Source organism: Takifugu flavidus, chromosome 4 (assembly GCF_003711565.1).
Source record: "Takifugu flavidus isolate HTHZ2018 chromosome 4, ASM371156v2, whole genome shotgun sequence".
NCBI lineage: Eukaryota > Metazoa > Chordata > Actinopteri > Tetraodontiformes > Tetraodontidae > Takifugu > Takifugu flavidus.
The window spans coordinates 8,657,893-8,684,676 of record NC_079523.1 but is presented as its reverse complement, the minus strand read 5'-3'; the positions used below and the strand labels follow the sequence as shown (position 1 = coordinate 8,684,676).

Below are 26,784 nucleotides of genomic sequence, written 5' to 3'. Positions count from 1 at the left end.
TTTGGTTAACATAAGTGATATTTGTTATTTAAAAAATCCAAAACGCACGAAGAGCCTGTACTTGCCAACTTGTTGGAGGGCGGGATTAGATGTGAATTTCGCGCAGTCTGATTGGTCAGATGAACTGTCACCAGAGATTGTGGCTGCTGGATAAGAGGAAAAATGTTTTCTTCTTCGATTTCTTGACAGCTTGTTTTCAACCCGGCAACTGATGGGACTACATGTAGCAAACTAACCATTAATCCCCACGTTAGCACAGCGGAAAATTGTAAGTATTCCAATGTTTTGTCTGCCTGGCAGTAGCTGAGCACGGTTACCTGTATAGTCAGCCAGATCCTTTAAATTGATCCGTGTATATGTTGCTAGCAGGGAATGCTAGCTATAGAATTACATTTAACGTGTAGAATTCGGTATGAAATCGCATCACACCACAAGAGCAAACGACTATTGTGCAAAATAACTGTCGTTTTGATACAATAATCGAGCAGTTGCGACCTATTGAAATCTTTAGTTCTGTCGCTTAAATAACACGCTGTCCTTCGCCTAATGATTGAGCAATGCCAGCCATTACCAACTCAGTCCTTGTCAGATTCCAGAGACTGCCGATATCGTGCAGTTTTCCTTTGTATACATGCTTCGTTATCATGTGACTTGGCGGCTGTTTCACCCTGGGTGCGCCATTCATTGAGGGTCGAGATGGATGCTGTCAGCAGCAACTACGGAACCAGTGTAGAGCAGCAGTTGATCCTGGTTTATTTTGTTTGAACGTTTGCTCCAGGGACTGGCATGGTATCATGGACAGAGACAATCAGCAAGCGGATGAAGCGGAGGGAGGTAGAATTTGTGATCCACCCGGTAAGATTCACTGGGGACATTCAGTTGCATATTCTGTACGACATTAAATTCAATTTTCATTGCAGCTGACACCTTAGCAACCTCCCTCTCCCTCTTGGGCAATCACATGTTTCCTGAGAGAAACTACATTCCCTCTATGAAGAACGAAGAGCACAACGATAGCTTGTATGAGACAACAGAAGATCAGAGCGAAGAAGCCCAAGCAGACGATGTAACAAAACCGGAGACTGAAAAGGCTGAATGTTTTGAGTGTCAGGAGAGCGTGTCCTCCCCACCAGCTGACAGAGGACTCGAAGATGCCACCTGCCCCGCTGACAGCGACCACGCCGACTCAGGGGAGTTTGTTGTCACTATGCTGGCCAAAACCAAGCTGGAGGAACAAGGTCTCGGTGTTGAAGGTCAGTCGTCTCCGTTGTTGGAAGCCGGTGCCCAGGATTCTCCAGGATTTGCATCCCACCGTGATGAAGACGTGACAGCAGACAGCTGGCGGCAGCACAGAAAACATGTTTTTGTGCTAAGTGAAGCTGGCAAGCCCATCTATTCCAGATACGGTAGCGAAGAGGCCCTTTCATCCACAATGGGAGTAATGATGGCCCTGGTTTCTTTTGTTCAAAGTGGAGATAATATCATCCGATCGTTCTACTCAGGTAATTTTCCCCATCCCTCTAGTATGCTTTTTGATTTTATTTAATCACATGTATTCGTTGAAATGCGTCAAGTGCCCCTGAATTATCATCAGCGGTATTATCTATCATATCTGTTGTGTTCTCCTGTTCTCCCTTCAGAGGAACACACAGTGGTGTTCTTGCATAAAGAGCCCCTGGTGCTGGTGTGTGTCTCCAGTAGTCGTCAGTCTGAGCGGCAGCTTCGAGGAGAGCTCCTCTATGTTTACTATCAGATCATCAGCATGCTCACCCAGGCCAGCATATCTCGCATCTTTGAACACAAGAAAAACTACGACCTACGGCGGCTTCTGGCCGGCTCAGAGAAGATCCTGGATGGTCTTTTGAACTTGGTGGATTCTGACCCCAGCTTCCTGCTGGCGGCGGTGCACTGCCTGCCTTTGGCTTCCTCTCTCAGGGACTCTCTCAGTCAGATACTGCAGAAAGCGATTACCCCCAACCTGGTTTTCTCCATCCTCATCGCCAGAAACCAGCTGCTCACCATCGTGCAAGAAAAGACGGTCATCGAGGACACAAGGCTGGAGCCTGCTGATGTCCTCCTCCTGCTCAATCTAATCGGGGCCTCCTCGGCTTTCCAGGCCGGGGAGATCTGGACTCCCATCTGCCTCCCTCTGTTTAACCCCGACTGTTACTTCTACGCGTACATCTCCTACCTGGACCCACCAGAATGCACAGTTTGCCTCCTGCTTCTCTCCACTGACAAGGAGGCTTTTTACGCTGTAGCCGAGTGCAAGAGGAAGATAGAGGAGGCCATGGTGGCTCAGAACTCCCTGAGCCTCATCGCCAAAGTCCAGCCTTACAGCGTGAGCCAGGTTGGCGTCTCGGACCTCAGACACTTCATGTACAAGCCCTTCGATGTGCCGGACAACCACCGTCAGCTGACTCAGTTCACCAGGTAACCACGCTGCATGAGGCTTCAATAACATGTTTCCAATCCATCAGCACCGACCTCCAGTCTGATTTGTTTCCACGTGCAGCCCAGAGATGGAGGCACCTTACAGCAGCGAGGAGGAGCAATTGCGACTGCTGGACCTTTATCGGTATATGCACAGCCGGATCCACAGCACGTCACGGCCCCTCAAACTCATCTACCACGTGGCAGAGAGGGAGACTCTGCTGGCCTGGGTACGTGCTTCTGTTTACAGGAATTCTTGCTGGTCCTCTCATGTTACACCGTTTGCTGCTATTGGAAACGCAGCGAGCTTCAAGTGACAAAAACCCCGCGTTTCTTATTGAAATAAGAATTTGACCTTTTGTATTTACCTGAACTAGCAACACTTCTCGTCCATTTATGACTCCTTGCTGCAGGTCACCAGTAAGTTTGAGCTGTACTCCTGCTTCAGTCCTCTGGTGACGAAGGCCTGCGCCATCACCGCCATCACCAAGCTCCTCAGGTGGATCAAAAAGGAGGAGGACCGTCTGTTCATCAGATACCCTCCAAAGTATTCAACCACGCCAAACCCCAGCAAGAGCTCCCGGGCCGGTAAATCAGACCAGCAGGACTCCACAGATAACGGCTTCTTATCTCTCCTGTAGGACTCCCGTAGTACCACAATAGCTTATCAACACTGGTTTCTCAGACACTTTTAAATCCTCTTGATGGAATTTGACTGGAGTGTGACTACTGGACTCAAACACTACATTTTACAGTATTTATGTCTTGGGTTTTTCTTTTTTTCTCAGACTTAAGTGAAAGCACGTTAGTCGATCGCTGCTTTCAGGGGAGAACAGCATTAGTATGGTTTAAATTAAACTGTGGTGCAAACTCATTGCAATGATATTTAAAGGTTTTTATAAGGTTTTATTACTGCAACAAGAGGGAAATTGTCCCCAGACAGCGAATGTATCATACATTCACGTGCTACTCGCGGCTATTTCCGGCAGGTTGAAGATTCATCTCAGAGGGAGGGGCTTGCAAAGACTGGAAGGTTTGTCGGTCTCTTCAGCTGGAACGTGAGGGGGAACCCTGTTGCATAATTTGTTTTATAGCCCACCGTTTAGTTCGCCGGTTTTTGCCGAACAGGATTAGGAAATGTCAGCTCAAACCTCTTCAGTTGAAATGATCCCGCAGTGTTTTTCTACGCCGTTATTGCAGGAGCTGCAGGCCATTTCGTTTCCAGATTACAGGTCAAACAAGTCAGCAATCGGTAGCCTCACACTCGTGTCCTTTTCAGGAGTATGTCGAGTATGTTCATAGTGTTATGAAATAAAAACGAGGATGCACAGATTTACTCTCGTACCAATGAAGTCCGATGTCCTGAATAAGCTTTATTTTTTTAAATTAGACATGGCGTGACCGTGGCGATGCTTGATTTCCTTCGGTGGCTTTGCTTCGTTTGGTGAAGCGGAGTGTTCTCATATTTATATGTGAAGCCATTCCTCGCGTTGTGTGTAAAATATGTGAAGAATAACATTGCAAGTAAATGTACTGATTTGAGTTTGAATTTGGCTTCAGTCTGAAATGTTGGTGGAGGGACGTGTGAAAAGATGGAGAATTAATGTGATCAGTAAATAAGTCTAATCATTTCACCCGGATTTCTTCTTGATGTCCTGCAGATTCAGGTTGTAATGAGAACTCTTCAACAATCTGAAGAACAATTATATCCATGTTCTGAAATTCAAATGATCTCGGGCCACTTCCGGAACCTTGTTTCTCTCGCACGACCTCTGGACACAAGATCTCAGTAGATCAGGAGGTGACTCTCAGGACACGTCTGAAGCTACTACCTGATGCCGTCACTTAAAAACCAGACCAGGATCTATGAGCAGTACTTCCTGTAGCAGCAGCTGGATCTGCATTATTCTCTGTGTTATTTATTAGAAGGCCTTCCATAAACTACCCAGTCAATCCCATTTCCAGGTTTTGTCCTTTGGTCCTGCACCTGCATCATTTTCCCAGAAACACTCAGAAGTGAGAGCTTGGTAATCCCCGGTTCTATTTTCTCTCGTGTTAATACCCTGACCCAAAGTGCAGTCGCTCAGATTATGAACAAAGCGGGGCGTAAACACGCATTTGTTTCAAACAGCATTTATTCTTGTGTGAGAAAATAGTCTCAGGCAGATTCTAGATCTTTCGTGACAGATCCGAAATCTCCTGAGTCGCCCCTGAACCCCGGGAGAACGGTGCGTTTGCAGCCGGCTCTCAGGTCCGGTTCTGCTGTTGGTGAATCCCATCACTATTACAAAGAGCTACTTCCGATCAGACACAAATCTTCTGAATGACAGACTTCTTAAATAACGCTCTCAACTGCCACAAATTATAAATTAAACTCTAAATTTGATTTTTGCATTCTTTAAATTACGTAAGCCAATATAAACATACATTTACATTTTTACAAAACTATACATGTGCACCGTTACTATATATGTATATACTGTACACACACCCCAGTGGTCGCGGTCCTACAAATATTAACGTGGGTTTTCCTGTTTTCTGACCAGTTGTGCTTTTTTTAAATATCATTTCAGCCAGATTTGCAAACAACTGCAACAATATTCAGTGGCTTCAATGTTTTTGGATTAAAAACAATTTCACAATATGGAAAAACAAGTCAAAAATCTTTACAGTCCCACCTGAAGTTTCACGGCTGCACCGGCCACTCAGCTGGCAGTGCCAAAAACATCCATATTTCTGTTTATGCTGAATTGATTCGAGCTATGAAACAATTTCACACCATTACCGATGAATCTTGGGAAGCATATCCCCGACACCGGATCCTAAAGACCTGTACGTGCTCCACAACAGAGAAGTTGGGAAAATTGTCTCCCTCGCGGCCCAGAACCGACTCTGTTCTTGCCACCTTGAGAAAACCCACGAATTTCTTTGTTCTTGCCGAGTGTGTAACAGCCTTTTCAGTCAGAAGGTTGTCAAGTGTGTTTTTGAGTAAACCAACGCTGGTTTAAATGAGGAAAGCGGAAAAGTGTTCGTCGCTAGCTGCCAAGTGGGACATTTACACTTCATAAACAATGACATTTCAATGGCAAACACAGGCTGACTGGCTTAAACTCAGACGATCCCTTTAACGGTCAAATATTTACAGTCTTTTACACAAGTCCCGACACATTTTGGCCAAAGATAAATTAAAAAACAAAAAAAACTCGATGTGAGCGCAGCAACAGAGCTTGTGCGCGTTTTAAAACTGACAATTCACGTGAGAGAGAATGCTTCTGTGTTCACGCAGACAGCCCGGTAGGATCAAATCTAAAATTTATATAAAATTGGAGGGAGTGAAGTTGAGATTTCCTCTCACGTGGTTCAAATGCACCATGGCGCGGTCGTACGCCGTGTGCACGGACTTGCGGACGCTGGGTTTCTTCCCCTCCATTAAGCGCAGTTTGTCCACGGTGTCGTCCATCCCCAGTGGAAGCAGCTTGTTCCTGGGGAGCCACTGCCTGGAAAGACGGGAGACAGCCTTCACTAAGGAGCAGGAAGGACGGTTGTTGAGCCTGCCAGTCGGGATCTTACCACGTCCTTTTAGTGTCAAAGAAGAGCACCAAGAAGAGCTTTTCGCCCTCTTCCGTTTCTCTCCACTCTCCCAGTTTGAGCACCTCCACAGGAGGCACTGGAATGGGGATGCCGTTGTGAAGGAGCCCTTCCTGGGGCATGTCTGGGTCAACAATCTGCAACAATAACACACGTCGCTCAAAGACGGCCCAAGCCTTCCGCTTCTGGGTGTGAAATATTTGCATTTTCCCCATGTCAGCTCTGTTGGATGAGCCAAAGTGCTGTAAAATGGCAGCGTGTACGCTGTAGATGAAATAGGTCCTCACCATTGCTGGGTACGACGGATAGCCTCGGCATTTAGCCCAAACTAGGTCCAGAGGCGAGAGCTCAGTTTCACTATCTAAAGACAGAAGTGTAGACTTTCCTGTGAACAGGATATTCCAGTGTAGCCAATTAATTTGTATGTAAAAGCCCAAATTGAGATTTGACTGGAAGCTCATGGTTGGTCTATTTGTTCATTTCGTCGACTCAGACTCACCTGATGCGTCTCCGTTCTCACTGTTGGGAACTTTAGCCAGAGCAGGTTTGCCACGACTTCGTTTTGGGGGAACACTGCAGCTGCGAGGGAAAAGTTGGAGGTGATTTGCTGTGTGCGGACCTTTGTTGAGTAGGGTGAAGCCTTCTTGGGTGTGACGAGTTTTTGCCTTTATATTTTACATTATAAACCGTTTAGCAAACACCTTTTTTACTCGGCCTATCAACACCTTAAAAGAACGCAGTTGACAGTGTGAGTCAACACTTTTGACACAAGTTGCAACAGAGTAGGCGCAGTTCCTGGTATCTGTCATGAAATAAAGGATGATGATTCTGCTGATAATGTTAAGCTCCCTTCAGAATATCAGTGAAGAGCAGAAAAACACAAGAAAAGAAAGTCCATGGGAGGAGCTCCCCAGGTGCAGCTGCTGGAGACCCAACACAGCTTTATACCGAGATCCCAGGAACAAACTTACTTTGTTGCTTGGTCGTCGTCCTCGAGGTCTGTGGAAGTGTGTTTTCCATTTGTCAGGCCTGTAGAAAACAAATAACAGGATGAGTTCTTCGGAGTTCTCTCTGCTGAAGTGACTCCTGCTGTCCTTACCTCCTCCAGGTGGTGAAGAGAGTTTAGTCACTTGATTTTCTGAGCTGTGACTTTTGGACCTCAGGTGGTGCGAGGACGGAGATTCAGGAGAAGAGATGGGAATGGGAGGTAGAGAGATGATGTTGGATGAAGTTAAGCTAGCAGGCGTGCTCTCCAACCCATTCGTTCTGTCCTCACAGGTTTTACCATTTTGCTGTGGTGGGCACCTGTTTTTTGCCATTCTTGCCCCATTTTTAGCTTTCTTAAAGAGGACAGATGTGCGGCGGCCCACTCCAACCAGAGGCAGAGCCGGGGCGTTCCCAGTGGGGTGACTTCGTGAACGGCCTCCGGCTTCGAGGACGGCGTTTCGCCAACTTCGGCTTCTTCCTCGCCTTGGCTTTTACTTCCACTGCGAGATGACCTCTGACGTTTGTAGGAGCGCCCGGGTGACCTGCGCCCCCCAGTCACGATGCCTAGGATGGGGGGCTCAAGGGGGGCATCGCCGGGCAGTGGTGAGGAGACTGGGCAACTGAGCTCAAGCACTGGTGGAGAGTCCTCTGCACCACAGAAAAGTGATTGCAGGACATCAAATACAGTTAATATAGTGAATATTTAGTGAATATTTATATAAAGGCAGGAATATTAAATGTGTTTCAGATTTAGTTATAATAAGAGTTTACACATGGATGATGGCTGATATCACTAAAGGCTTAACAAGTCCTGACTGACAGAATCTAGACCGCTTCACCTGTTCCACACTCTGGCACTGCCGTCAAAGGCCCGCTATCGTTTGCCATCTCCTTTTTCTTCTCATCTTCCTTCTCCTGTTCCTCTCCCTCCTCCTTTCCTTTGCTCTCGGCGGTGCCGTTCACAGCCTGAGAGTTGGTCGGCGGATGTTTTAGCTTCTGCCTGAGGGAGTTGATCTCTCTGCGGAGAAGCCGGATGCGTTTGGTTCGGCCACCGCTGGTGCGCATGGACGTAACCATGTCCAGTTTGTCCAGTAAGGCTTTCAGCTGTTCATCAGTAGTTAAGTGCAGTCTGTTGTCAGGGTCCAACACGGAATCAACTGAGGTAGCACAAGAGAAACAGAAAGGTGACTGTGTTTACATTTACTAGGTCACAGTTGGCTTTTATTCTTAACTCACCATCATCCCAGGTACAGTGATAGAAGCCATGTTTGTTGGCAGCATCTGGGAGATGCATGCCCGTGCTGGGGTCCAGGCCGATGCTCTGAAACTGCCTATGGGCCTGACGGAGGATGGCTCCACCCACCTCCCTCAGTTGTAAGGCAGCTTTGTGAAACATTGTGTCCTTGGAGTTGTACTTGAGACAGTTGGAGATCACCAAGTCAAAATCCTTCTCCAGATCAGAGATGGAGCAGTACGCATGTCCCTCAAGTTTGGTGCGCATGGTGGAGAAATCCATGGGCTGGAGGATGAACTCCAGGTAATCTGGGACCTCAAGGAACATACCAATGAGACAAATTAGAATGAGAAAGGGCTCCAGCGATGATCAGAATAAACAATGAACTAACCTCGGATAGATTGACTGGTTGAGAGAAGATTTTTGCGGCATCCTTCTCTTGCAGCTGGTCCAGGGTCGATCGCAGCAGAACCAAAGCAGGGCTCAACTTCAGTTCCAGAGCAGCCTGCTGGATTTTCACCTAGAGCCGTGACCCCGGGAGGAGGGGGGGATGGTAGCGTATGTGATTAATCAATAACCAGCCATTACTGAGAAGTTAAAGAAGATTCTTCTGGAACTCACCTGTTCTCTCTTTAGCCTCTCTCTCTTGCGGATAAGTTCTACCAAAAGCCGGGCTCTTTCCAGGTCTTGCCTTAATTTCTGCCAGTACCGAAGTTCCTCTCTTGCAGCGCAGAGTTTCTCATCAGGCTCCTTCTGAACACAAAGCACAAAGCAACAGTCTTGCATCTGTACTTAATGCACGTAGAACACCTGAAATTGTTTACTTTTGGAAATGACACAAATATCTATTCACACATATAGTAAATATTGCATTATATAGTGTCGGCCTCTGAAACTGCAGCACAGATGAGCTGTGAGGTTTATGTGAATGTGCCACCACCAAGTGTTAGGCCTGAGCTTATGTTTCAAATTCAGCGTCTGAGAATGAAAACATGGTGTGAAGCGATTTGATTCAGGGACTTGGCTCCCTCAGCGGGTTTAAAAAAAAATCCTGATTATCTCATCGTGCTCTCCCATACAAATACTGGGACTGGAACTTCCCTCAAACATTTCTACAGGGAAAACATTTCTTAGAAACATCCTACAAGGTCAAGAATAATGGGACCGTTTTAGCACACGGCGTTTCATGAGCTCTGTTCTGACCTGCTCGGCCGTCTTTTGGGCCTGCAGATGAGAATGAAGCCGGCGTATTAAAGGCATCCCGTTTCGAGACTGTCGTTTCAGCAGCCAGTAGTTATGAAGCCTCTGCATGAACTGATTCTTCCTCTGGACCTCAACTCCAGTACAGATTTTGTTCAGCCTTTGAGGAAAAACATGTAATAGTAGAATGTGCGTATCAGTACTGCAACTACCGTTGTGCTGAATTAATAAGGAACATTAAAAATGGGATAATATGGAAATGTCAGACCTGTGGGAGGGGATCTGAGGCACAAGTAGGACAGGCACTGTTGAGCGACGCGTTGATCCGCCAGACCCTTTTGTATTCTTCTTCTTTTGGTTCTTGGTGGCCTTTTTGTTCGGCGACGACGGGGGACTTTGCGTATATGACCTTTGACCTCGGTTACCCCTGCCGCCCACCAGCCTCCCCTCCACCGACTCGTCTCCAGACCCATCCCGATGAGAACCTGCTGGAGAATGATGCTCGCAGAAAGCAGTCTTCTTCACTGAGAATGTGGTGCCGTTGACGCCCGTCTCCCGGACTGGATCTATCTTCATGAACAGACCTGCTTTCTGGGCACAGGTCACATGAAAGGCTCTGTAGCAGTTGGCTTTGTGGCACTGGATCGACGCTCCTCTGCCCTTCTGCTTGCACAGGTAGCAGGTCAGCTTCCACCGAGCAGGAGGGATGTTTTTGATCCCTTCCACTGGCTCTAAAAACACTGTGTTCGCAAAGCACACCTCGGGTATCCATATGGCACAGACAACGTGAGCCCAACGTCCATCGCTTGTCTGTTTGAAGGCACCTCCTCGGTTGGGACAGAGCACACAGTCTACGGGACGAGAGGGGGACTGGAGGCAGCAGCGGCACAGCCACTGACCCTCGGGTACGTAGGGCACTCCGTAACACTCCTGGTGGACGGCCAGATTGCAGATGTCGCAGAACAGAATGACGTTACTGTTGAGACATTCGTCATCGAGGCAGACGCAGCAGAACGCGTCTTCATCCACGGCGCTGTGGGACAGCGCCTGGCTGCGTGATTCCAGGATAGATTCTCTTTCGAGACGGTCAATCAGTAGCTCAAAAGTGTCAGGAGAGACAGAGGCGTGGCCATCAGAGACTCTTTTCTGGTTCACCATCTCCAACCAGGCCAGGTCCTCCTCGTCCATGTCGTACTCTGCCACAGTGTCCTGTTCTTCCAAAGACTTTTCTATGTAGCAATAGTAGGCTGCCGGGAGAGGAGCCACCGCCGAGGGGCAGACGCTACCCAACACACGAAAGGTCGGCTCAGGCAGAGGGCCCTGGATGGACGGGTGCTGGAAGGAATTACTAGCTCCTGTGTGCTGCTCTGAGCCAGGCTGCTGGTTTTGGTGAGCGGCATTTTTAGCAGTCTTTCTGCTTTTACTGTTTGGCTTCTTCCAAATTCTGCTTTTATTCTGCGTTTGTTCAGTGTTCTCCTTGTTACTGTTACACTCAGCAATGTCCTGGGCCATCATTTCATCCTCAGTGACGACTGGCAGACAATCGGTGATGTTAATGCGATGAAGTCTCCCATCTAGCTCCACTTCCACGATTTTCTGTGCCTGTGCGTATGTCAGCGTCTCCCTGGATGGAGAGAGCTGTAGTCTGTAGGGCGAGGGGTGCCGCAGCTGCCCTGATCCCCTGCCCCTTCCTCTCCCTCTGCCTCGACCCCTACCCATACTGAGTCCTTTAAAAACAGTGTCACATTCCCACCTCCTCACCGTCCGCATGGGAGAGTACACGACTCCCTAAATAGATTTTTTTTTAAAAAACAAAACACCAAATGAATAGGATGAGCAACACATTTACAACATATTCTAATATTCATAGTGTAATAATTTGAAAGATTGTTTATTGTTCATCATTTGAAGACCACTTTATTCCTATTAGTAAACCAAAGTGGGCTGGTTTGTTCAAAGAGAGAGAGATACCCCAAGTTTTTTTAAATTAGGAATGATCGCCTGCAGAATTCTGGAAATGTTACATGGCTTGTTTCTCTGCTGATCAGGAAAAGAGGTCAAATATGGTGGCGTTGTCATGAAAACAGCATAACATGTTACCTCATATACTCCAGCTACATAAACACTAACTTGCGTCGTTTTACTTGCTTACACTTCGGCCACCTCCCCATTGGACCAATCAGGGGTCGGGGGCGTTGCGAGAGTTCTCATCACCCAATCAAAGGCAAGGATTCAGATTTTTTTTCTCCCTGTTGCTGTGGGTAGTTCGGTTGAAGAGCGATAAATACCAACCTGAGCACCTAACGTCTGTCAGCCATTTTAAACGTACAACAGTAGAGGCAACATTTGGTCAGCGAGTTGATTAGCAGCCCAATTATTCATACAAACAGCAACTCATAATCAGATGCATCGTTTGATGCACCATGCCTACAATAATGAGTTACTTGCATGCATTTAGATAGCGATACTACAAACGTGATGTTTCGGTTATTGTTTTTTCTGCTTCAGACCCCTCCAGAAATCATTTTGCTAACGTTATAATGTTACTCTGTGACAGCACACACCGAACTAGTTTAGCAATTTCTCGGGTTTCCTATACATCGCTAAAAATAAAAAGCCACATTAGAGTGGTTTACCTTGTGAAAATGTCCTCTGCAAAGCGGCTACCCAACAGAACAACTGCACCTAACAGCCGAATGTCAGCCAGTCTACAGCCAAGGCGGACATGCTAGCAGTTAGCTTAGCTAGCCGGCAATTTCAGGGGCGACCGCGTCATCTTCAACATTAAAGTTCTCTTCTGTGACTTCCGACAAGCATACATGTTCGACACGGTTTCATAGCTGATTTTTTAAACCTTTAGAACGACGAGGCGTTGCAATTTATAAACAACAAAATCCAGAAGATATCAAATTAATGCTCCTTGGATGAGGCTAAATATTCAGTCAAGATGGCTTGAAAAAATACGCCCCTTTGGAAAAAACCTTAACAGCCAATGGGAGGACGCTGTGCCTCATCGCATGCAAGGCGCACCGTTTTCTGATTGGTCAGTGCCCCTAATCGTATTCACCGCACTCAGTCTGCAGGTTACATCTGATGAGAGCGATGAAAAAAACAATCAGTTATGTCTTTACGCGCCTTAAAGCTTTTCACAAATAGAATACAAATCGCGCACCTTAATACGCTCTTAACTCTTAACCTTTTACTTCTATATCTAGTTTTAGATTTCAAGATGTTGCTTTGGATGCGTCACCCGGCGCAATTACTATAATTTATTTTAAGAAAAGATGTGTGTGTGTGTGTGTGTGTGTGGGGGGGTGTTCACAGAAAAAAGCTGTCCTTGAAAGAAGATCCTGTTCAATATGAACAGTACCCCCATGATCATTTTTCTATTCAGGTTGCTCTGTGGGAGTGGCCTCAACATTTTTATCAGTCATTCATTGTGGTCTGTTTCAACAACAAAGTGCTGTTATAAACCACCATTGATTCAGCTTAGTACTTACATCTCAACTGTGCAGAATTTCATTTCTATTTATGTTAATGTCTTTATCTGTTACTTTAGTGCATTTGTCTTCAATAAACCTATATGCTCATAAGACATTTTACATTTTGACAAATAAGACAGTGGAAATTTAGAATAGTTTTCATACAAATAAAGAGTTTCTGCCATCCCTTTAGTACACACCCCCTTTTCTCCACCCACAAAGAACCTAATTGGCTGACCCCACATCTCAGAGAAGGCTAATAACCACCCAGCAGTCCCATCTCAGGCTGTGTACTTGTATACTGTATTCCACATTAACACACAAGCTGATCACTGGTGACTTTTTTTGAGTCAGAGGACACAAATCAGAAGTATGATGATGCAGTTTGGCTTTTTTCTTTTATCCATTGCCTTTTTCTTGGATACAGGAACATGCACTTCAGGTAAGGAACTATTTTTGTCCTCACAGTTCTGCATTTGGCAAGATAAATGATATTTTATGTTAGCAAAAACCTAATCCGTTTAAACCAGGATTTTACGTAGCTCACTACAGATTAATCCAAAATTATGTTGTTGTTCTAATGAAACATTGAAATGTCTTTATAATTATTAATTTCTGCCTTAAATTTGATGATGAATGTGTTGGTCACGCTGCATGTTTAATTCTGTGTGGGTGCAGCTTGTTCTTTTCATTTGATGTCAAATCCGTCATAACTTCTCAGCTGGAGTTTAAAAAACAAAACAAAAAAAAAATCTGTCTTGAGCTTGGATCCGTATCAAACGCCCGCACATCCTGTCCAAAACAGAAAGCACAGAAAGGGTAGCTGACATATTCACTGAGAAAATACAGTAATAAATCAAATGTTGTGGATCAAACAAAAGGCCTGGTTTGGAGAGCAGCCAGCAAATGACAGGAGCTTGAAGAGCTTGTAGACGTGCCATCCTCTGAAAAGGAGGATCTGATGGTCTGTCAGGATCACCCCGCAGTGATGGATCCCCGAGGCCTTGGCCTGAATTGAGTCTTTTGATGCTCTTTGACTGCATTTCCATCTCACAGTGCCTCGGCATTGATACTGTCTGGATTTAAACGCCGAGTTAAACACACTGTGGCGTGTGGACCATCTCCGCTCGCTGGGGCACCGGAAACAAGCTGTGACTGAAAGGTCAACACCCCAAAATTCCCTCCAGATGTCCCTGCATGTGTGCAGCTGTTGGCCAAAACACAAAAAGCTATTTGATTTGGCTAAGTGTGAACAACGCACGTGGTAAAACAGCATTTTGCTGGAATATAAAACAAAAATGGTCCTTTTTTTTTCTTAATATGTGTTTGTGTTGTGTTGGAAATATAAAATACAGATGTACTGACATCTTCTTGTATTCCTCCCCCAGTGCCATCAGAGCTAAGAATCACAACAATAAAGGTAACATATGGTCTGTAATTTCACGCATCTGTTCAAACACTGATTTTGAATATTGAATATTTTTCTAAATATTTGTATAGCAAGAGCCGTATACGGTTTCAAAAGACTCACAGCTGGAAGGATTTTGCATGGACCTGCTGTCTGAAGTCAGCAAAAAATTGGGTTTCAAATACCAAGTGCAGCTGGTGAAGGATGGTTCGTACGGTCGACAGGATGAGAGTGGGAAGTGGAATGGAATGATTGGAGAGGTGATGAGAGGCGTAAGTACAAGAAAGCCGATATTTGGAGAGCGGAACATTGCTGTGACTATGACTGCAGCTTGCATGTGTGACTCATGGTTGATCCAGAGATGGATGTGGCTTGGAGAATATGTGCACAAGTGTCGAGGCGAGATAAGTCTTTCATTTATTCCATACAGGAAGCAGATCTGGCGATTGCCCCCCTGACCCTCACGGCATCCAGAGAGAGAGTGGTGGCGATGACCACACCCTTCATGCAGACGGGCATTAGCATCCTGCTGAGGAGGGACATCTCGGAGGAAACCGGTTTCTTTGATTTTCTGTCCCCCTTCACAGCCCAGACTTGGGTTGGCATCCTGGCCGCGTACCTGGGCACCGCCGCTTGCATCTTTGTGGTTACGAGGTTTGTGGTGACTGAGCTATAATTACCCCTTTAATTCCGACGCTCACTGAGCTGCCAAGGATTTCACACTCGCTGAAGGCAATCTTTCCATTTCTGCCAGGCCGTCGTATTTATTCACATGTTTTTTCTTTATCCAAACGTAGACTCAGCCCATGCGAATGGAGCCAACCTCAGACTGAGCAGAACACGTTCAGCTTCCTGCACAGCCTCTGGTACACAGCTGGAGCTCTGACTCTACAAGGTAAACAGCATCCCAGCAAACACAGAAAAGCCCATGGGGCTAAAATGATTTGCTGATTTGCAATTTATTTTTGCGTGATATCAGGTGCTGGTCCTCACCCCAAAGCTCTGTCAGGACGCGTCATCTGCTGCACGTGGTGGTTTTTTAGCATAGTCCTCCTGGCTTGTTATTTCTCCAACCTCAGATCCTCTAAGACCTCTGAGTCCACTCAGCTGAAGGTGAAAGGTTTCGATGATCTGGCCAATCAGAATGTGATTGAGTACGGCTGCTTGGCGGGCTCCTCCACCCTCGCATTCTTCAAGGTACTGATAGTGTGGGCTTTGTTCACAGGGGGAAACATTTCTGAGGCCCAGTTTTCAGGGGTTCTTAATGAGGCTGTAATTAAACAAAGCTGGATTTTACTTTGTTTCAAAGTTTAAAGAAAGCTGATCTTTACAGTTGATGTCACACCCATCTTTAGAATTGTTTTCCCCTCTCTCCAGAACTCCAACGACCCCCTGTACCGCAGAATCTATGAACACATGGAGAGAACAAAGAGTTTTGTGTCTTCCATGGACGAAGGCGTCCGACGTGCAAAAGAAGGGAACTATGCCTTCATCGGAGAGTCCGTCTCTTTGGACTTAGCAGTAGCACGTCACTGTGAATTGGTCCGAGCGCATGAAGTCATCGGCATGAGGGGGTACAGCATTGCTACCGCTATCGGTGAGGCCGTTCAGTTAAAGGATGGTTCTGTTTTACAAGAACTCATATGCCTAAATTGAACTCTTCTGCTTCCTCAAGACTCACCCTTAATCAAGAGCCTCAACATCGCGATCCTACAGCTGAACGAGGCAGGTGAGCTTTCCTACCTGAGGAGCAAGTGGTGGGCCAGCAGCTGCCTTGTGGAGGGTGCCCAGTCTTCGGCTGCGCAGCCGCACAGCCTCAAGGGAATGTTTCTGGTTCTGTCCATTGGCCTGGGTCTGGGAGCAGCAGTGGCCGTTCTGGAGCTCCTCTCCAAGAGCCGCAGGAGTGCAGCTGAACATAAGGTGTCGTTAAATTGCTCAACCCTGGTTCTCTAATCAAATAGTGAGGTATTACAGCCTACGAGAAAGCGCTCATATCGCTTTCTTCATGATAAGCGTCATCACTGACACATCAGACTGCAAACCATCTGCGCCCCTCATGAATGTGAAAACACTTGCAGCCATGTGACCCTCTGGTGGGTTTCTGTGCACTTATGCAACACACAGTAGTCATGCGAGCCTGTTCCTTTAAATTCACGAGTACATTTGGGACCTGAATTGATCTTTGTGGATCTTTGTCCTTCCTACAGAAACCGTGCTGCACTGTGCTGAGTGAGGAACTGAGTCGACGCCTGAAGCCCAACACTGCAAACACTCACAATGACAATGAAAACGAAAAAGCATAAAGTCCTTCATATGGGAGAAAACCTATTACTTAGTTGGGGCGTAGTTTTTTTCTTATCCTTGTCAATGTTAGCTTCGGTTCAACTCATAATTTGTCCTTGTCCATTATTGAAAACTTACCCTATATTTCACTCGTAGGACGGTAAAAGGAATTCAATTCAAACACAAAAAAATGTCTTTTATAAAAGGACACATTGAACTTTAAATGTGGACACTAGCAAGAAAAAACAGACAATAAACATATAAAAATTATTTACACTAAGCTATTAACAACACTTGTACTCATTTTTTTCTATATAGTTTACATTTTCTGACTAAGGGCCACGCTGTTTTATTCAGTTGGCAATGGTGTCAGGTTAGGTCTGCAGCTTTCTTTGCATAAAAACTGTGATTGTAAACATTATGGCTGTGGGCCTAAGAATGACACACATGCCAACAGTTTCTCTTTGTGGTGTTGTCCTGTTTATCTAGAAATGAAATCGTTGTGTCAGTGGCCCTCGGCGTCCTTCCAGATCTTGTTTTGTGTTTAATTTTCGGTGGTCCGCCTTTAATCTGAAAAAAAATGGTAATGAATAAAACCTTTTAACTCTTCAGCCCGCGGCTATTTATTTTCCTCCTGCAGATGTGAATCACCCGACTCGCTGTTTAAAAAGAAAAGGGGTGATTTGCAGCGTATCTCTCTCAACCTCTGGTCAAACAGGGCCTTCATCTCCCGCTGCAGTGTACCCTCGCGCTGCTCTGCCCCATCTTGCCCACTGGAGGGGGCGAACTCCTGGCTGTCGGTGCTAACGTTACTGCTGCTGGATGTGCTGTCAGACAGACAGAGACCGTTGGGGATGGGCTTCACCTGACTGCCTGAGCTGCCGTGGCGTAGCGAACCTTGTGTCTGCAGGCGGGAAACGTGCCTACGGAGCGCCGTCGGGGTCTGAGCAATGCTTGTCTGCTTTCGAGGGCAACTGTGGGACCGGACCTTTGTTCGTACAGGTGTGGAAGGCAGCGGGTGAACTGGAGTCCCTAAGGTCCGTCTCACCCTGGCAGGGGATGATGGGGGGATGAGTGGAGGGGACTTGTCTTCAGGCTGGATTTGAGGATGTGGCACAGGCTGAGGCTGGGGGACAGGGTCGGTCTCAACCTCTGGTTGTGTGGCTCTCATTTGGGGTTCTTCCTGACATTGTTCAGGCTGTTCGGGCTCATGTGTCCGATCTGTCTCCTGCTCAGCACATGTTAACGAAGCTGAATCATTGTGTTCATTCTCAAACTCCTCTTGGATAGCATTTTGGCTTCCTGGAGCGGGGACGTTTATACAGGAGGTCTGGGGAGGGGAGTCAAAGTCAAAGGAATCATCTTTCATAGAGGGAGAAGAGCCCATGTGGTGGGAATCGGTAGAGGACATCCGGCTGAAGATCCCTCTCCTTGTCTCCGGTGGTTCATGGATTTTAACCCTGTGAGCCCGCCTGACCGGCTCGCTCATGGCTCCCTTAAGAGCAGCAGCCTTAGCTACAGGCCAAAACATCTCCCCATTCCTGCTGTCCTGAGACATAGTGTCCAGATCCTTTCGGAAGCCGACACCACGTCCATCCTCTGATGACAGGACAGAGAAGTCTACAGAAGGCTGCTTCTGGTGGCTCTTTAAGTGTTTTTGGGCTGCTTTTTGAATGTGTTTTCTTGCCACTTGAACAGCATTTCCAGGCTTGATCTGTTTTTGAGCAGCAAAAGGGTGAAATTCCACATGAATGGGAAATTTAGATGTGTGATGATTTTATAGGGTCTCTTACCTTTCCTGATAGATCAATGATGGAAATATGAAGAAAGATGGATGATGTCGCCATTCCTTCCAGGTACACGTGCCTGTAACCTTTGGTGCAAAAAAATCTTATTCTTAGTCATACTACAGGAATGAGGTGAATCTTATTTGTGTTGTTTAATAAATGTGTAATCAGTGTGACCGTTCAAACACCAATTCATCTGTTTATCTTATCTACCTGGCATCATACTGGTCAAGGCAATTGTCCTCTGTCCGATGAAATCTCGTCCAATTGGATCGTGATCGAACACTTGAAAACGCACCAGCGCGACCTCTGGCATTTGAATGTTGAAGACAAGAGTCTCCTCCCACATTGGATTGAATCCTAAATGGCACCGTAAACGTTACAAACAATCCACTCTGTTATTAGAGATAATTGCAATGTGCACGTGCAGGCACCATTGTCGTCCACCACCCTGGTTTGTTGTTTGGAACAGTCCAATGGGAGACCAATGATCTCAACCTCGACAAAAGGGTCGATGATCTGGAAGTGAAGAAGCAACAAAAAAAGGGTAATAGCGATGGTTTGCCGTATCAGATGCTACCTGTTGTGTGCAAGGCACACCTCTCCTCTGTCACCCAACATGGAGTCTTTGGGCTTTGGAAGCTGTTGTCCACTGATGATCTTTAACACTAACTGAGTCTTTCTGCGTCCTGGGAGAGGATCCTCCAAGGTGGGGTTAAAGGCACCTGAGAATACCACAGAACATGCCTAAAAACTCATAAATAATGAGCTTCTGGACACAGTGCACGGATGTATATATACCTTTACGCATGCACTTGGGCTTCAGAATATATCCACAGTTACCATTGGCTGAGAACTTTGCTGTGTTCAATTCCAGCATTCGACCTTCTGTCTGATAATTCAATGCCACTAGAACAAAAAAAAAAAAAAAAAACCCTCATCAAGGTAAAGCTGCTACAGTCCTAAACATTGTGACAGTCTCCATGTGCACTCTTACCCATGTGACATCCTGTATTCCAGTATGGCTGTGGGTTAAAATTGCTGGAGTCCACTCTGTAGTTTGACGGATAGACCCTCAGAAGCTGCCGCTGATTGAAGCGGACCAAGTGATCCGGTTTTAGCTGAAGAATCTGATTCATGACGGTCTCGTTGAGGGACGACACCTGCCAACTGTTTGTAAATGCTGAGGAGGAACAAAAAAACACCGAAACACATCAGAATTTCTCTCAAAAAACATCAGAGCAGGTCTGATGTGCCCACTGCAGTGTTTACCTTGTGTTTCTATGTCGTGCACGCGCACAGACTTGGTGTATATGACCAGGTCAGACAGCGCTCTTGATAACCTCATTGTTTTTCTCTTCCTGAAGGGGGCGTTATTGATAAGCACTATTAGTATAACAGCTGAATTTACAGGTAACAAAATGATTAAATCTACATGATTCCATGATTAACCTTACTTTGGATGGTAAACAATTTCCGTCCTCTCTCTGCTGCTGCTGCAGTTTGACTCGCCATCGGACATTGCCTTATTTTTAACTTGAACTCTCTTTTTCCTCTAGAAAAGCAAACAAGCAAGCTCTATAACCATTAATATATGAGCATACAACCCTATGCTAAATACCCCCCTCCCAAATAAAAATTGTCAGATTCAAGCAGAATATAATCAATATGCCAACATAGTGACAAAACATCTGTAGAAAAAAGCCTCAGCGCCACCTTTCTCTTGAAGCTCCTCATGATGGATCTGCCAAGTCGCCTCTTCTTTTTTGTTGAGCCGGCAAGGGGAACACTGTTTCCATCCTAGAACAATAAAAAAATGTCAATCAATCAATCAATCAATCAATCAATCAATCAATCAATCAATCAATCAACCAACCAACCAACCTACCTACCTACCTACCTACCTACCTACCTACCCATCCATCCATCCATCCATCCATCCATCCATCCATCCATCCATCCATCCATCCATCCATCCATCCATCCATCCATCTATCTATCTATCTATCTATCTATCTATCTATCTATCTATCTATCTATCTATCTATCTATCTATCTGGTTAAATTGCCTGTTGGTCATCATCCTCAGCTTCCTCCTCCTCCTCGTCCCCAGTGTCTTCATCAGAAACATCACCTTCTTCAGCATCGGGATCGATGTTTGCTGGCAGTTTTTTGCCCTGGAAAAATGATTGATGACTCCTGTTTTTTGTGTTTTTTTTAAAAATACATTGTGTGTGGCTACAGACGGCCTCACTTTGATTAAAACTTTTCCTTTCAGGATCTCTGGGGAGGGCAGCTTCTTGCAGTCGTTTGAGATGACGACGGAGAGATCCAGTTTATCCTGTAGCACCTCTTTCAGGTACTCGGCCATCTTTTTCTGCTGAGGCACGCTGCAGTGGTTCTCTATGGATAAGATCACCGGGTACCTGCGGTGGGATGAAAGCGTCCACGTTTGCGCTCGTTTGAGCCATATTTTCTGTGAACGCTGCGCAAACGTGTCACAAACGAGAGGCTCTTACTGTGATTTGGTGAAGGCATACTTGTCAATTGTTTCAATGACATCTTTGAAGAGAATTTTGGATGTCAGTGTGTAGCCGTGGTGAATGATGGGCTCCCCGTCAGGCCCATCCCAGCAGTCCACTGAGTGTGCAGAGAGAAAGAACAACAGTGACTCACCTGCGCTCAATGTCGTGAAACGTCAGTCGGGAGAGTCGAACGTCTGGTTTTGCAGGCTCTCACCTTCCACGCAGCGACAGCCTGCCTGGAGAACGTAGGCGTACATTTCCACCCGAGACTGAGAAAGCAGCTGATCCCCTGACAGGTAGGTGTTGTGGGATGTGGCGATGAAGTAGTTATTCAGAGCCTGAGTCATATCCTGATTCACCTGGTTGTGCTCGGGATTAAAGATATCCCCCGCAGGACTCCTCATGAAGTTTGTGAAGCCTAAACGAGAGTCACGCCAGCTGTGTTTGCCTTTGACTGTTAGAGAAATAAAGACATATGCACGGTTGAGTTCATACCATCAATACCCAGGACCATGTGCTGCAGGTTCTCAGGACACGGCTCAAACTTGGCCACGATGTCCACGAGATGTTCTTTCGTGAGGCCTCGCATCTGTAAAGGAAGCAATAACAGAAATGTCACATGTTGTCCGGTTGAGAATCACTTTCTGTCCTGACATAACTGATGTCTTCGTCATCTGCAAAACATTTTAGGGAGATCGCTGCCATTTCCCTCGCTGTCATCGCCTCTAAATAATGTCTGCAGCGTCCAATATTTCCTCAAAGGACACTGCTGGATTCTCTGTGGTCTGGTGCTCTTGCATATCCAGCTGTCTTAAAAAAAGAAACTATATCTCTGCATTCCAAAATCGGAGCTACTATACTATTTGGCCTGCCAGAAAAAGGTTGAGCGTGTCCCCACACAGATGCATTACGCCAGAAATACCAGAACATCTCACTGCTTCCAAACCAACATTGTAGTTTGCAAACCAGCATGTTCCAGGCCTATTCTGACCTGCAATCATCTCAACAGTGGAACATTTGCAGCAAAGATGGAGCTGAAAGGACACAGCTTCGCCGCAGCTACGCGGCAGATATGACCATTTTGTGTCGGCGATTCCAACAGAACTGCGACCCGAGTCCACTCCCGGCTGGGACAATCTGGATTGTTTTTCAAGAGCAGCTGCATTTAAAATTGAAATAACATGATTTGAAACTCAGTAATCCCCTGAAGTCCGTATCAGGGACATGTTCTTTCCAAAAGTGCAGACTCTGGGTGGGGTGTGCAGACCTACACATTCCTGATTCGTTGCGTACTCCTTCTCCGACCAGCTTGGTTTTAATTGATTGAACAGAAATGAAGATGAAGCCAAGGCTTAAAACAAAAACTAGCTGCCTCATATTAAAAGAGAAGAATATTTCACCCTTTGATAGGTTTCTATACAAAAAGACTGAGGAAAACGTGGTTTTCTCTTCCCTCAATCCTTTTTCCTTAAAAACATGGTCCAGATGGTGAGATATGCCACCCAAATATCCCCAGTGACAGTTGTGTTTGCACCTTCTGCTCATTTTCCAGAAAGCGCGCGAGGTCGTGAAGATCCATGACTTCCTTCTGATTGCTGTAGGAGATCATTATCAGGTAGAGGTCTCTGCGCGTGGAAATCATCTTGTAGAACGAGCAGAATTCTTCGAAGCCCAGAGAGCCCTGGTTCTCATCTGTATCTGCATCCTGGAGATAACGAGAAAACGACTTTAGGGGCAGGATACGGGCCTGGCCCTCTTAAGCATGTATGATTTCAGATACCACAGGCCCATGTGAGGGATGTATCTCTGGCAACATCAAATATGATGGAGGGAGGAACAGAGAGCTTCTGAACAACATTACAGTGCTTTTAAAGCCATCTGTTCAGCTGTGGCCTGGGTTGACTCCGCATGCCTTTATCACACTTAAAACATGGCATCATCCATCAAACATGACCGTCGGCAAATTAAGTCCACGTAGAACTATCAGCCAGACTGTGCCGAGACGACGTTTTCGAGATTGAAGGCCCTGATTGTGTGAAGGTTGCCCACAGAAGTGGATCGTGCATATTTAATCTGTGGTAACCTGTGGCTTCCAGTCTTACTTGGAACATCTGCCTGACTTTCTGCTTGGGCAAGTTGACGTTGAGTTTGTGGAGCAGCTGGTGAACCTCCCCGATGCTCAAGGTGCCGTCTCCGTTTTTGTCAGCCTCAGAGAACGTCTGCTGCAACCATGTGACGCTGCAGTTAAGGCGGAACACGCTCCCTGTGCGCTGATATGTTACAGACAGAGTTGGCATGAACAATGATCTGGTGCCACAGACGACGCCAGAGGTTCCTCTGTCCGTGTTCTGCTTGGACGAAAACTCCTTTAATCTCATAACAGGGACTGAAACACGATCGGCTCAATATGTTTTTTAATGTGTTCGTGCAACAGAGGCTGGATAAAGGATATTGATCGCGCGTGCGTTGCCTGCGGGCCAAACTGTCTTCATCGCTGATCCCGGCCATGAGGTATTTCAGACCAGTGACCCAGGTTCGGGCTTCTTCCGCATTGGTGGTGACCAGGTCCAGAGACTTCACCCGCTCTCCGTGGTAAATACTGAAGCAGCAGTTGGGGTCAAAGCGGTTGTCGGCGTAGCGCCGGAACATCTCTGACTTCTTCCCCTCGCAGACTTCTTGGATGGAATCAATAGTTACTGGAAGATGATAATGAAAGGTAACGAGAACCCATCAGAGACGTGCACGGCTTTTCTTCGGCCGTAGGAGATTCAGTTATCTACAGCATCTCTCAAATGTGTCTCACAATCATCTTTATACGATCTTTAACTACATTAATAAAGATTCTGTCCTTTAAAAAAAGAAATCACAGTTTCCTGAAATTATATTGTTATTTTATATTAGCTCATCATAAAACCAGTCACATCCAATACAGCTGAAAGTTAGAAACATTATTAAATCATTAAACTCTGACATTGATTTTTTTTATTTCATTATTCAATGATCAACTGCAGATCTAACAGTTTTGGGAACTTAAAGTCATTGTGGTGGTCACAGATGGTCACATGACAATGTGGAACTGGCTGGGGGACCTACCAGATATTTCACTTATATGGATGATTTTGGTTTTGAAAATGAATATATAGTCAGTGTACAAGCCTTTAAATAAAAACAGACAACTTCACTGCTTAGCTTCAGACGTTTCCCATTTCACACATTGAAGGGAGAACAACCTTACAGAGTATTTATAGTCAAGCTTAAGTTATTATAGCTGAACTACTGAATTCAGCAGGTCCAGAGTGTAAATTGAGGTTAGTCCAGTAAAACACTCATTCTTGTCCTGATATAATTGAGCAACCCTTCAAAACCTCTATGCTGATAACTCACTTTTGGCCTTGTCCTGTTTCTTGGAGGGTCGCCACCTGATGCAGGACTTGTGCTCGTCCAGGTAGAAGAACCTGATGAGGCCGTTCTTCTTTCCTTTCAGTTTGGACATCTGAGTGCCCGTCTGCATGGTGTACATGCACCTCTCCACTGCAGGAATACACACGTTCACACGCTCAAGTGCTTCCGGTGCACTTTTATCATGTGTAGGTGAAACAAATGTGCAAAACTTAAAGAATCTTTTCAAACGATGTCACATACTCGCACTGGTCCGACTGATTTGAGCATGCAGGATATTTCCTGCAACCTTTAAACGTGTGCGGAGCAGATGAAACCCTTTTGTGCTCGTGTTTTGATGAATTAGCAGCGCTGTTTGTGCTGAGATCAGGCAACCTTTGTTTGTAATCTCAAGCTCAGATACATGTGACGCAAATTTGGCACATAGGTAGGCTAATCCCAGGGATTGTCTGCTCTCCATATGCCCATTATCCACTCACAGGCCTAAGTGCAACTCCCCTGCGGTGAAAACGTATGCAAGAGGGAAAATGTGGACGCTAACGTGTCAGATCTGCATGCAGAGGCCTTAAATTCTGCATGTGAAGTCAATCTGAGCCTTACGTGGAAAAGACAGATTTGGAAGCTGTAACAGATTATGTTCTGTCAAGTCACCTGATGCCACCTCAGCGGCTTACGTGCTTTCAAAGAAACGTGCGTGATGTGTTTGTGAAGGTTCCGATTTGAGTCACGAGTGAATCTTACCCATCTGACCCAGCCTCCATTTTGGCTGTGCGACCACGCTGCCGCCAATCCAGAAAAACTCCTCTGCCAGTCTGGACACGGAGGCTTTGTGCCACAGTTTCGGAGAGCTCATAATGGAAGGACAAGGAGAGTTCAAAGGACTGGAGCCTTGTCTCACCTGAGGACAGGTGCCTTTAGCCAGGGAAGGAGAGAACTTTCCGCCTGAAAGAGATCCTAAGGACTGAAAGTTGGTGTTTTTGGGCACCAGTGGTGGGCTGCCACTCAGCCCTGGAGACAGAGGTGCCATTCCTGGGGTGCTGTTCATCCCTGAAGTGTTGACTGGAGCTCAACCCTCCTGTCCCGGTCACATCACACGAACCCACCTCTCTGCTGGGCGTCCTCTCACGCAGATTCTATCCTCCTCTTCCACTTGTAGTCATCCCCCGAGGGAGCTGGTAATGATATTTCCATCGTGAATCTTCATTCCTCCTCATCTTCTGCCCCGTGACTCAGTGCAGCAGCCAGAAATTCCTCGATATTTTAGGGTTTTTTTGCCCCCGTGAGACGCCGCGTAAGAGTGCGCAACATGTGTCAGTCACTAAATCTTCTGTAATCCCGGAGCGAGGCTTCAGCCTTGCTTTAATGGAGGGATTTTCACGCAGCCCGTAAGCCTCCAAGGCTGCACGGTGGGGCGGGAAGGTGCAAACATTCATTTGGCTCCACTTAGTGTGCCCTGATCAATACAAGTATTATCATAACAGCTTTTAGACTGCTTTTGGCATGAGATGCAACCCAGAGTGAGTTTAAATTAGAGTCATAATAGTCCAACTGTAGTTTCAAGTGCATGTTGATCAAATATGGACCTACAGTATGTTCACGACACATGCAAATTAGCATATAAAGCTGATCGATCAAGGCGAGTAGTGTAGTTTAGAATTCAAACACATGCAGCAGCATTAAGTGCAGATGTTCCAGGTTGTTTAGTGACATCCTGTGAACAATGCTGCGGCATGAAAAGTGTGTGAGGCGCTGGAAACAATAAAGTTAATCATGGCTGATTTGATTTGTCCCTGTTTGTTGGATGCACGCCGAGCCCCTGCTGCACGAGGAGCCTTTAGCTTTCGGGCCACTTAGTCCTCACACTTGTGCTCAGCCTGAAAATGTCTGATTTGAAAACCTGCTAATGAACACGAGAGCAGCTTCTCTTTAATATTTGCGGGCACTGGGGGCCCCTTGAAGGCAGTGCAGCTTGCAGCGGTGCTGTGTGAGGAATCCAATTTTCAGCTTGGAAGCCTGTTTTTCTCCTCTGGAGCCCAACACTCTTCAAGGTGTGACGGTGTGTTACGGTGCCGTTACAGACGCACAACAGCCATCACAGCAGCGGGAACATTATGAAGGTCGACCACAACTAAATCGTGCAGCACAGGTTCTATATCCACACACTTTAGCCCACACTACATTTTTTTATTATTTATAATTTTTTTCCCCTGCATATGTGACGTTTTACCTGATGAAGAAAAAAAAGATTATTTAGCTCTATATTACTTTGAGTAGTTACCATTTTATTATAGTTACCATATAGTTGTATTATTATATATTACTTTTACTTTTTAGCCTCTAAAAGGGATTTTTATAGCTTGTAAATAATATTAATGCCTTCCTGTCTGTTTGACCCCACAAACACTGGAGTTAACATCAAAAATTATATTTTCTTATCAAAATATTCATTTAAAAAAAA

At 46.0% G+C, this 26,784-nt stretch overlaps 4 protein-coding genes across 5 annotated transcripts; 2 read left to right on the top strand and 2 right to left on the bottom strand.

Moving 5' to 3' along the window:
- The first annotated feature begins 115 nt into the window (after positions 1-115).
- On the top strand, positions 116-4,391 carry mon1bb (MON1 secretory trafficking family member Bb). 2 transcript variants are annotated; one of them, XM_057030725.1, is made up of 6 exons: positions 116-268; positions 779-834; positions 921-1,502; positions 1,641-2,433; positions 2,516-2,663; positions 2,847-4,391. In XM_057030725.1, the coding sequence occupies exons 2-6, from the start codon at positions 795-797 to the stop codon at positions 3,072-3,074; spliced, it is 1,791 nt and encodes a 596-aa protein (XP_056886705.1). In that variant the 5' UTR covers positions 116-268; positions 779-794; the 3' UTR covers positions 3,075-4,391. The 2 variants fall into 2 exon arrangements, with proteins under 2 accessions (XP_056886705.1, XP_056886704.1); XM_057030724.1 differs by having other exon boundaries at positions 779-855.
- Positions 4,392-4,550: 159 nt separating this feature from the next.
- Positions 4,551-12,419, bottom strand: brpf3a (bromodomain and PHD finger containing, 3a). The gene is given in 14 exon segments (XM_057030722.1): positions 4,551-5,930; positions 6,004-6,158; positions 6,309-6,382; positions 6,521-6,600; positions 6,993-7,050; positions 7,121-7,414; positions 7,417-7,656; positions 7,848-8,165; positions 8,245-8,557; positions 8,634-8,762; positions 8,864-8,995; positions 9,446-9,602; positions 9,711-11,230; positions 12,079-12,419. Coding segments are annotated over 13 exon segments (3,636 nt in total). The 5' UTR covers positions 11,213-11,230; positions 12,079-12,419; the 3' UTR covers positions 4,551-5,746.
- Positions 12,420-13,163: 744 nt separating this feature from the next.
- si:dkey-183j2.10 (glutamate receptor U1) lies at positions 13,164-17,226 on the top strand. The gene is made up of 9 exons (XM_057030732.1): positions 13,164-13,366; positions 14,313-14,344; positions 14,425-14,604; positions 14,763-14,986; positions 15,130-15,227; positions 15,312-15,529; positions 15,710-15,929; positions 16,008-16,252; positions 16,540-17,226. Exons 1-9 carry the CDS (start codon positions 13,297-13,299, stop codon positions 16,633-16,635), a joined length of 1,383 nt encoding a protein of 460 aa, XP_056886712.1. The 5' UTR covers positions 13,164-13,296; the 3' UTR covers positions 16,636-17,226.
- Positions 16,791-25,777, bottom strand: plch2b (phospholipase C, eta 2b). The gene is made up of 20 exons (XM_057030721.1): positions 25,068-25,777; positions 24,312-24,458; positions 23,380-23,623; positions 23,030-23,159; positions 22,462-22,632; positions 21,423-21,516; positions 21,142-21,345; positions 20,922-21,042; positions 20,657-20,828; positions 20,472-20,579; positions 20,119-20,202; positions 19,860-19,957; positions 19,675-19,763; positions 19,400-19,585; positions 19,204-19,311; positions 19,003-19,127; positions 18,837-18,921; positions 18,616-18,762; positions 18,409-18,488; positions 16,791-18,329 (listed from the first exon to the last, which is right to left on the bottom strand). Exons 1-20 carry the CDS (start codon positions 25,369-25,371, stop codon positions 17,235-17,237), a joined length of 3,792 nt encoding a protein of 1,263 aa, XP_056886701.1. The 5' UTR covers positions 25,372-25,777; the 3' UTR covers positions 16,791-17,234.
- Between the last annotated feature and the right edge of the window lie 1,007 nt (positions 25,778-26,784).

Excerpts from the sequence above, each read along its gene's own strand:
- mon1bb (XM_057030724.1), top strand. The coding sequence starts at position 795 with ATGGACAGAGACAATCAGCAAGCGGATGAAGCGGAGGGAGGTAGAATT. Across the intron at positions 856-920 it reads TAGAATTTGTGATCCACCCG|CTGACACCTTAGCAACCTCC; the intron begins GTAAGATTCACT and ends TTTTCATTGCAG. Across the intron at positions 2,664-2,846 it reads GGGAGACTCTGCTGGCCTGG|GTCACCAGTAAGTTTGAGCT; the intron begins GTACGTGCTTCT and ends TCCTTGCTGCAG.
- si:dkey-183j2.10 (XM_057030732.1), top strand. The coding sequence starts at position 13,297 with ATGATGATGCAGTTTGGCTTTTTTCTTTTATCCATTGCCTTTTTCTTG. Across the intron at positions 14,345-14,424 it reads TAAGAATCACAACAATAAAG|CAAGAGCCGTATACGGTTTC; the intron begins GTAACATATGGT and ends ATATTTGTATAG. Across the intron at positions 15,228-15,311 it reads TGGAGCTCTGACTCTACAAG|GTGCTGGTCCTCACCCCAAA; the intron begins GTAAACAGCATC and ends GCGTGATATCAG.
- plch2b (XM_057030721.1), bottom strand. The coding sequence starts at position 25,371 with ATGAACAGCACCCCAGGAATGGCACCTCTGTCTCCAGGGCTGAGTGGC. Across the intron at positions 19,312-19,399 it reads GAATACAGGATGTCACATGG|TGGCATTGAATTATCAGACA; the intron begins GTAAGAGTGCAC and ends TTTTTGTTCTAG. Across the intron at positions 18,922-19,002 it reads TGTTGGGTGACAGAGGAGAG|ATCATCGACCCTTTTGTCGA; the intron begins GTGTGCCTTGCA and ends CTTCACTTCCAG.